At 40.5% G+C, this 11011-nt stretch overlaps 1 protein-coding gene across 1 annotated transcript; it reads right to left on the reverse strand.

Annotated features, from left to right (window-relative positions):
• Positions 1 to 3541: 3541 nt before the first annotated feature.
• Positions 3542 to 6748, reverse strand: LOC146813486 (uncharacterized). Its single transcript, XM_085620288.1, has one exon. The coding sequence runs from the start codon at positions 6578 to 6580 to the stop codon at positions 5348 to 5350; it is 1233 nt and encodes a 410-aa protein (XP_085476414.1). The 5' UTR covers positions 6581 to 6748; the 3' UTR covers positions 3542 to 5347.
• Between the last annotated feature and the right edge of the window lie 4263 nt (positions 6749 to 11011).

Genomic DNA, 11011 nt, shown 5'->3' on the forward strand with positions numbered 1-11011 from the left:
GGTAGATAGAACAGAATTTCACAAGGATAAGTCCATAAATGATTATTCTAATAATGTTTTTTAAAAGTTACTGTACGAATATGTAAAGACTATGGAAGTTAGAGACTGTTACGTTTGCATGCAGTTACCTGCATCCGTGTCAGAAGGTGTTACTTATCATCATCTTCCTTTGACATATGGGATAACTTGTAGTGTGTTAGCTAGTTTGTTATATAAAACAGGGAAATTAGAATACTATTATTCTGATGGAGATAATGTTTTCTCACAGATACCTGTAGTTACCGAACTAAACAAGGTGATTCCTGGTAGAATCTTAGGTGAATTTTTCTTGGAAACGAGGGAATTAACTTTAGAAGAAGTGTTTAAGAATAATCTTACTTGTAGTCTGAGAAAAGAAGAGAGAACATTCCTGAACATGGTAGAGGAGAGGAGAGTTAAGATGCAAAGAAAAGTGTCTGGGGAAAAGATGGATACAACATTTTGGGATGCTGGAAAGGAAAACCATTTAAAGGGAGAAACAAATCCCGCAATGGCTTTAGATTGGCCTCAGAGAGGGAAATTGTGCATCAGTAGAGATAACACTGTTTATGATAATTACTTTGTAGGTGCAAGTGAATGCCATGACTTATATAAAATCATGGGAGGATGGGGATTTAAAGGAGGAAATGATCCGGTATTCCCTGGAATATATTACATCTGTGGGAACAGGGCTTATTATAGGTTACCAGACAACTGGTATGGCACATGCTACCTAGGCCTGTTCTCCCCAAAAATATTTCATGTGGGAAGGGGAGAGGACGGTTTGCTCGAAATAGGTAGACAACTAACACGTTGAAGGAGGGAAAGTTGGTCAGAGATAATAGGGGATATTTTTGGAGCACTGATACCAGCAGTTGGAATATCTCTGAATGCACATAAAATTAGAAAATTGTCCACAGTTGTAGATAGTTTATCAACAAGCACAGCTGGATGGTTCTTAATGGTAAATACCGAAATGGTTGCCATGAGAGCTTTGATTATGCAAAATCGACTTGCCGTTGATATTATGTTGGCCAAAGAGGGAGGAGTCTGTGGAATGCTGAAGGTACAACATTGTTGTACTTACATTCCTGGCGAAAGTCAAAACTTAAAGAAATTCATTAAGAATATAACTGATTTGCATGAAGAAATTGTTCCACTGGAGGTTGAAAGTGTTTGGGAGAAACTTGGTAAAAGTTTTTCTACTATTAAGAGTTTATTAACAAATTTAGGTAGTTCTTTTGTGGGTAATATACTGATACCTGTGACCTTTGTGATTATAGTAGTGTTATTATTGAGACTAGGATGTGTGTTTATAAAAAGAAGAACATTACAAAATAAGATAAAAAGAGAAATTAAGAAAAGAGAAGGAAATAAGAGAAAGAGAGATAGAAGATATAGAACTAGAAGAATTGAAAGAAAACATGTATAAGAAAACTAGAGAGAATGATATGGGAAACACTGATGTAACCTAACAAATACAAGGGAACTGAGTAACCATTTCCATAGACTTTTTTATTACATTTTTTATTGTGATTAGTGGTGATGTTAAATATCACCAAAGGGGGGGATTGATGGAGCAGGTAAAACAAACATTTTGTATACCTCCTCTATTTGCATGAAAATTAATTACATAATCATTCTAAGCATTAACTCGTACTAATTAGTTTGAAGTGAGACAATTAACCAACCCTTACACCTTGATAAACACAAGATATACGTGGGACTAAAATGCTAATTGCATGGCAGAACAACTAAATTAATTAACAGTGGTACGCAAACTAACTTTAGAATGTGGTGAAATAGAGAATTGCATGACTCATGTTGCTTTTGTGATGGTTTGTGCTTCCAGTGCTGCACAATGGTGAGTATTATTGTTTAAATTTTGCTACAAGCTAGGAAAATACTAATATATATTGGGAATAACGTGGGATTAAACATTAGAATCTTCATTTCTATATTCTAATTACTGTTATGTATGTTTTTGCTTAAGTTGGCATTCGGGCCTGCTAGGCCGCAGTTCCATAAGATGGCGCTCCGAGGGTGCCGCCGTCACGTGAGCGCGATGTTTACTGTGCAGAATCGGATGGCTCTGGAGATCTCCAAGTGACCTCAGCTCCTGTAAGCAGTATGTTCCTTGTCAAGGATAGGAGCATGGAGGGTTGCCAAGTGATAAACAGTGTTAACTACAAAGGGGACAATGGATTATTATAACTCCGGAACTTTTGCCTGTGAACCACAGAAAAGGATATACATTTGCTCTCTGCCATGCCAGATCTCATGGGAAACCAGTCGGTCATGCGAAAACTCGGACAACTTACAAATTTAATTGGATTAGCCAATCGGAACAGTTTCTACCCCAAAAATTGTTGCATATTGATCTGAAGTAAGCAGTATAAAGGGTATAAAGACCCTCGTCCGTGCAAGGGGGGGGGGTTCACTGGGATGATCGTCTATGGCATTGGGTCTACGTTGAGCTGATGAAGATTTCCATGGTTTACCTTGGGTTTCTTTAGATTCGAGAGAGCGATTCCATCTGATGGTTTGATTATCGCCGTGGGTTGAACAGTTTATCCTGGAGATTGTCGCAGAGACTTGAAAATCCTCTGTGTGATCGGAGGGTTGCCAATTTCGAGATTTTGGTAAATATAATGAAATGCGAAATGTATGCTTAGGTTTTAAAGATTTGATGTCTTCTTGAAATGAACCAAATTATGTTATATTCTGTAGCGCCAAAATGCTAATGCAGAGCAAACTAATATTAGATAAACAAAATTTGGATTAAGAAATGAGTTGGTGATTCTTTAACTGAGTACTGGAATTTAGACAAATGTTTCCTAGGCTTTAATTGTGTTTTAGCTAGTTCTAAATCACTATCAACCAGTCCAACTAATTGGTCTATCGACCAAGTGGTGGAGTGCCTTGATGTCAAAGTCAGGATTCTATAGGTGCAGATGTATATAATGTAAAGAAATTTACTCCCGACAGGTAACAAGGTACCCCACATGTCCAGCGCTTTTCTCCTGTGTACAGATTCGAGTGAGACGAATGTGTGTTGGTGTTATGGGCCCCATCAATGAATGAATGAATGGATGAGTTAGTGTGATGACGAGTCTGTGACATAAGGAGAATATGTTAATTTGCCCATGTCCGCTGGAGCAAAGACTTAAAGCCAAGGAGGAAGCAGGAGGAGAGGAGGAGGCAATGACTAATGAGGTGCAAGCAAACAAGAGTGACGTGGAAGCCAACTAATGGTAAGTAGAGGTAAGTAAAAAATGGGCTTTAAGCCACTTTTAAGATTTTTTTTTTCTTTACAAAAGATTTTGCTAGAATAGCGCTGGCGCTGTGCAGGCAAAACCTAAAAAGAAAAATGGGAAGGAACGCCTGTGTGTAGGGAAGGGGATGGGGTGCAGTCTATTATGACTACATGCATACCCAGTACAGTGAAGAAACAGCTTTTGACAAATGTCCGTCCCACTCTGCTGCAGGGTACACACATGTTCAACAATAACGATTCATGGTGTCAAAATAACCTGTGTTTATTCAACATAACAATTTTTCCTTTGTATGCAGTAAACCATTTTGTGCACAAGAGGCTATCCCGGGCAGCTATTAATTTTGCAAATATGCGTTGCAGTTTTTCTTTGTGAAACAACTTGTCATTTCTTGGCCAGCACTGGATTTGTCCACCACCCACTTGTATTTTCGAGTACATAAGTACCTCTTTCAGCAGACGATTCTTTTCTGTTGCTCTAGTTTCTTGAATAGTTTGAGTACATTTTTAAATCTTGAATAGATACTCATCAGGTCTGTGGCTTCAGGTGCATCTGTTTTCCTCAAATGGAAGGCTTGTTCTTGTGCCTTACACTTTCCACAACAATGCATGCTTGCTGATGAATACCGAATCGGGGCTCTATTTTTCATATTATAACACGTTATGTATAATCGCCTCTTTTGATGTAGTTGGGCACGTGTGAAAGTCTATTACTGTGGACCCTATGAATGCAATTACAATAAGGACCGCGCCCCCTTCTGCTCTAGGAATATTTTGTCTGGTAATGCGCTGGGTTAGTAAGTTCACCAATGTGCATGTGCTAATTTCTTTGTTACTGCCTCTAAGTGCTTCTGTCTGTGTGTGATTCTGAAGCATTAGATAGAACAGGACTATGAGTTTATTTATAGGTTGCAAATCATTTATTATGCACAGCTTGAGTTCTTCAAAATTAGAGTCAGTCATGGATAGTATTTTTGCATAGTTTTATTCTCGCAGAGTTGTATGCTGCAGCCACACATTCGTCTACCATTACTAATTTACACTCCCTCCAGATCAAATTAAATGTTCCTTTCTACAATTCACTATGATGTTCAGCTTCTCTTTTCTAATGTTGCTTTTGCACATTTGTTAAGACCAAAGTCCATCTTAATTTGCTGATTGTTGAGCTACTTAACTTTTTTTTTTACATTTGTCATCACTTGCAGTCTATAGGTCATCTGAAAACAGCAGGTTTTTTTTGCGTATTCCTCTAGGCTACGGAGTACCATTTTATGTTGCTCAAACTGAAGACGTAAACATGAAATCTAGCCAAGTATACGTACTTAAATCAATACAAGCATTGTCAGGAAGAATTTCTAGACTTTTCGGAGGCATGATGGAGAGAAACGTACAATAAAAGGAGAGCGCACTGGGTGTCAGGGGTAAATCAAATGCATAATAATTAGTACCAATGTTAGATATGCAAAGAGAAAAATATCAAGTTAAAGTCTAAAAACTCATTGTGGATGTTCTTCAGTAATCAAGAAGTTTTTTTTGCAGATAAGAGGGGGTGTTGGCCTAAGGCCCTTGAGGAAGTTGCTTTCTAGACCAAGTGCCAGAAAAATTAGAACTAGTGCATCACATCACACTGGGTATGACAGTCTGGTCATTCTCATGGTTCAGTTGGGTCTGGTTTTCCACTGTTTCACTATGGTTAACTGCATCAAGCCACAACTGTACAAATATTGCACAAATTAAAAGCATTCTAAGATCCAAGAATGCAGTAAGCTTTCACATATTTAATTGTAATTTATTGATGCAAAAGCAAAACCTTTGCCCATTCTTTCAACTGTCCAACATGGCTTTATTAAGCATTAGCCTGTCTTTGGATTACATGTGAATATATTTACACCCGGTCTACATCTATTCCAGTGTTGTATCTTTCCTGATAGTGGTACAGTCCCTTATTTGAATTAGATGCAAGAATGTGTTGCTAAAGAAATTTCAGACTAGAGCTCTTCATATATTTAAAGCACTAATAGTTCTTTTTCTCTTCATCTTCCATGCAGATTAATGTCATGATTGACGATCATCAATAAATGCATCACTAACAGTCAAGTCTGGCGCATGCTCTCTCATGTGATGGTTTAGACTGATCTTATGATTGAAGCTTTTTGCACATTCGGTGCAGCGATAGGGCTTTTCTCCTGTGTGTGTTCTTTTGTGTTGAGTCAGATGGATTTTTTGACTGAAGCTTTTCAGACACTCAGTGCACCGATAAGGTCTTTCTCCCGTGTGCGTTCTTTCATGATGCGTTAGATGGATTTTCTGACTGAAGCTTTTCAAACATTCACTGCACTGATACAGTCTTTCTCCAGTGTGCGTCTTCTCATGCTGCGCCAGAGTGGATTTCTTACCAAAACGTTTGTTACATGTAGTGCACTGATAGGGTTTTTCCCCTGTGTGAGTCCTCTTATGCTTAGCGAGAGTGCTTTTTTCACTGAAGCTTCTCTTACATTCATTACACTCGAAAGGTTTTTGACCTGTGTGCGATCTCTCATGTTGAACTAGACTGAATTTATGACAATAGGTTTTCTCACATGTTGAGCACTGATAGGGTTTTTCTCCTGTGTGTACAAGCTCATGCTGAGTCAAACTGGCTTTAGTACTGAAACTTTTCTGACATACGTTGCACTGATAAGGTTTTTCTACCACGTGGGTTCTCTTATGCTTAGTCAGGTAACTTTTAAGGCTGAAAGTTTTTCGGCATTCAGTGCACTGATATGGTTTTTGTGCAGAGTGAGTTCTTTCATGCTTACTAAGAGTGCTTTTTTCACTGAAGCTTTTCTGACACTCACTGCACTTATAAGGTCTTTCCCCTGTGTGTGATCTCTCGTGCTGCAGGAGACTGATTTTATGACAGTAGGTTTTCCCACATGTAACACACTGATATGGTTTATCTCCTGTGTGTGCATGCTCATGCTCATTCAGGCTGCTTTTCTTGGTGAAACATTTGTGACATTCAGTGCACTGAAAAGGTTTTTGTCCAGAATGAGTTCTCTCATGCTTAGCCAGATAGCTTTTAAGGCTGAAGCTTTTCTCACATTCAGTGCAATGAAAAGGTTTTTGAGTGGAGTGTGTTCTCTCATGTCGAGTCAGATAAGATTTATGGCTAAAGATTTTCTCACATTCAAAACATTGATACATTTCATCTTTCACATCTCGCTTATTCTCTAACATCATTTCAAGGTTATAACTAAAGCTTGTCTCTTGCGAAGTGCAGGGAAATGCTATTGCAACAATTTCCATTTTGTTATGTATAGAGTAGCCTCTTAATTGAAGTTAATTACATTTTTTATTATGTTTAGTTCTTGCACTGGTCCTTCTTTTTTCAGGTTTGTGTTCTTTAACAGATCATTCCATTACCCGAATGCTGACACAGTTTTTCAATTTTAGATTGCTGTATTAATAGCTTAGTAGATGAATTGCTGAAACAAGTAATAGCTCACGCTGGTCCTTCTTGCCAATGGCCTCCTGAGCACACTGTGGCTTCTGTAAATTGTTCTGTTCTCTCATCTCGGGAGCATCTTCAATGTCTTTCATGTGAACATTATAATGGTAGTTATTGTTCTGATCCAGGTCTAGGAATCATCTTGTTTTTTCTGTCCATGCTGGAGTTACCTGTAGAAATAAAATGAATGATTACCTTTCAACTTGCGAAACATCACAAAGAGCTAGAAAACTGTTACAATTTGACGTATTCTACAATGCTAATTTCCAGAAAAGTATTGCATTCTATCAGGCAGAGATGTGCTATTCTGATGGGGTTGCCACAAGCCGGGATTGCTGTGAAAAAGGAGTGCATGAATCGCGCACAGGCTGATACAGATGACTTGTAAAATGGTCCCTCTCTGAATAACCACAAACAATGAAAGTTTAATTACACACTTGGTAGCCCTGAGAAAGGGATTCAAAGGAATTAATTCTATCTTATGAGCCTTTATTTTATGTACATGGAGACCATGACCATTATCCCATCTGTTACTTGTTCCGCCCTCACTTCTTAGGAGACGCCGGATCATGTCAAGAGATTCTGGTCTTTTGTGAAGAACTGCGTCTTCCACCGATAAAGGAGGTACTGGAGTACTTGTAACCATCACAAAATCACTATACTAGACAGAAACTTAAATCTCCAGTTTCACGTTAACTCTCTAGCTCAGGGACACAATACCAACTGAAACCAATGTAGGCAATGAACACAATGTCACAGAGGTGGATCTTAAACCTTTAATGCAGGCTCTAGTGACGTCAAGACTGGATTACATCAATACCATTCTCTGTGGCATTTCCAAAAATCAAATAGTGCCTCAAAAAGCAACTTACCTCACAGCTGCAAGACTCGTCATAGGAGCAAGAAGATACAACCACATCACCCTTTTATTGACTTCATTAAAATTGCTACGTACTGAAGCAATATTTCAATTCCAGTTTGCCTACACTGCATACAAGGCCATTCACACAAAACACCTACTTCAACCCACAACTCATCATCTGAGACAGACAATGCGCTTTGTGAATTGCAGAACCTATGCTGCTAGAATTTCCAGCCTTCCAGAAAGAAAAAAAAAACCCTTCTAAAGAAATGCACCCAGGATTTGGAACTCCATTTCTCCAGCAATCACATCTCTTCATAGCATTCAAACTTTCAAGTACCCAGAAGCACAATACTACACCTACGTTTATTCCAGAAATAGATTTCTTCCTACTACTGAATTAGAGCATAGCTTCGAATTATGTATTACTTCTCATATTAGCGCTGTGCAACTTGTCCGCTGTTTGTATTACACTCTGATATCCCTTTGGTCTTGTTTGCACTTAATAAAAATCCTTATTAAAGAAATAAACTAAAACTTGGAGTATGATTTGAAGTTGACAAGATGAGTACTGATCTAAAAACCACAACTTGGGAGTTCCTAGTATGACAATTAGAATTCAATAACTTCCACGACTACCACGGGCACGAGGGGTGTCTGATGGAAGTACACAGAGACCATCGGACCACCATTCCTGCTCATGGCTTTCCACAGATTTTGCTGATCTCCCTATACTCACACCAAGTACCAGTAACGTACACATGGCGATGATGGCCCCCAAAAGGGTGCAACTCTGGATACCTCTCATGTGACACACTTTCTACTGAAGAACTACTTTTTTATTTATGAGTATGTATTTCTTCCTGCCTAGGCAATCTCTGGACATTGTGCAGTTACATCAGATAACACGTTATGATGAATTTGAGCTGAGTATCAGATTTCCATCCATCTCTGGAGAGTAAAAGACAGAACGTAGCCTGAACTGTCAGGTATGGAGGCTTTTGGACCAGAATGCCCAAACATTTGAACTTCATGTTGTTATGGACAGATGCAACTTGTATTGTCTTCCTCAATTTAACTCTAGCCTCTATCACAAGTATGGTGTAGCATTCAGTTGTGAGGACTGACACGGAGAGCCACACGTATTTGAGCACTACTGTTTGTGGCATTAACTCAGAAGGCCTTCTCAGAGAGATCCCAAATACAGTTCCATGAATAGAAGACCTACAGTTCAGAAACACTGGCTGTCTCCAATAAAATAGGTTCACAACTTGTACTCTTGACCTTGAATCTTGTGGTTTAAATATACATAGCCTTAGTTACCTTCCTAGGAAGTGATTGTGTGTTACCAGTTGGAGATGTTGCTGCTAAAACGATGTCACTCGTAGATGGAAAGTCTGAAATACTCACTGCTGGAAACTCAACTTTCTAAAGCTGTAATAAACAATTTTCTCTTGTTCAACCTCAAGTACGTGAGGTTGTGGCTTGCCTATCTGGCAGAATGACCATCATAGCCACATATACTTTCTTATCAATGAGGACTGCAATCAGCAAGGATGCAATCTAATGTGGTCACACTTGCCTCCAGTTTCAGGAACTAGTTTTTATATTACAGTGTAGCACAATGTGACAGCATAGCTCAGAGGTTTTCCAAACTGGTAGTGTTGAACTTGGCCCTTTTTGCAGGGTCATCCCTGAACTTTTTGCCTTCCTCCTATATTTTTTCTGACCTGTTGTTGGCTGTTTTATGACTCTGGGCACTTTACCACTGCTGACCAGTGCTAAAGTGCATATGCTCTCCCTATTGTACATTGATGTATGAATTTGTGATTCCATGATTGGCTGATTTGGTTTACTTGTCAGACCCTAGTACAGTGCACCAGGAGTGCCCAGGGCTTGTAAATCCAAATGCTGCTGGTGGGCTTGCAGCACTGGTTGTGCCACCCACAGAAGCAGCCTGTAAAAGTGTGTCTAAGGTCTGTCACTGCAGAGCCTGCGTGCAGTCTGGTACTGTCATGCTGACTGGGCAAGTGCGCCCACTCGCCAGTCCCTAAACCTTCCATTTTCTTCATATCAGACACCCCTATGGTAGGCCCAATGGCAGGGTGCATTGCAAGTATAAGGTAGGACATGCCCTGGTGTGTGTGGCATGTTCTAATAGTGAATTACAGCCATTTTCGTTTTTCACTATTGCAAGGCTACCTGTTCTCCATAGGCCAGAATGGGCAGTTTGATTATTACATTTTATAATCCTAACTGACTCAGGGAACATTGAGAAATTCGAATTTAGTATGCCTGAACTCAGAATGATAAAATACATCTTTTAATGAAGTTGGTTTTAACATTCTGTGTTTGAAAATACCACTTTTAGAAAGTAGGTATTTTCCTGTCTAACCATTCAAACCTGCCTCTGCTAGGTTGTGTATTCCTTGTCTGGAGTTTGAGTGACAGGGCTGGGGAATTCCAGGAGACAGGGTGAGGTGGCCCAGTGGTGAAGAGAGAGATCTGCATCTAGATGGGAGGGAGGAGTTGCACCTGGGACCTGAATAGGACTGTGCCTTTCCTCCACAATGCTGGCTCCACCCCCTGTGGTGCGTCTGATGTCTCTGCCCTGCACTCTGAAAGGAAAGAAGGAGTCAGGTAAACAAAGTGCTCCAGGACTGACCAGAACCGGTTTGAACAAGGCCCCTCTGCCCTCCGAGGACAAAGGATTTGGGGGTATAAGTATTGGGACCCTGATCCCAAGAATTTAGATCACTTTAGGAAAACAAGAAGAAACCTCTGCTGAGGAGAGGAACCAAGAAGAAACTGAGAAGAGACTAACCCTGAAACTGGGGGATTGGCCTGCAGGGGTTGCCTACTGCCAAAGAGAGGAGAAAGGAACTGTGTGTGTACTTTTGCTCAACTTGTGAAGGAAAATAGCTTGCCTCCTGATGAAGTCTCAGGAACAACAGACTTCAACCCCCAGCTCCCCAGAGTTCTTTGGAAGTGCCTGCTGCTGTTTTGGGCCTTCTGAGTGACTGCGTGTTCCAAGGAGCTGGAAGCACGACTCAAGAAGGAGAAGCGTGCCGCCGTCGGAGCGGTTGTCGTCGCATTGCGTAAAGGGGTGTCGCCGCTGCAGTTGTCACATCGAGCGGAAGCGTTTCGCATCTTCGAAGAAGGGTCTCGGAACGCCGAAGCATGTCGCCATCGCAGCCATCGTAGCTGATGCATTGCACCGCATCAAGAGAAGAGTCTCGCTTCGAGGAAGAAGCGTGTCGCCGTCGCTGACATCGCATCTTGGATGACGCCGCTGTAACTGTCGCATTGCACCGCATCAAGTAAAGCACCTCGCATCCACGGAGAGGTGTGCCGCCGTCGGAGCTGT

Source organism: Triturus cristatus, chromosome 7 (assembly GCF_964204655.1).
Source record: "Triturus cristatus chromosome 7, aTriCri1.1, whole genome shotgun sequence".
In the NCBI taxonomy this organism is placed as follows: Eukaryota; Metazoa; Chordata; class Amphibia; order Caudata; family Salamandridae; genus Triturus; species Triturus cristatus.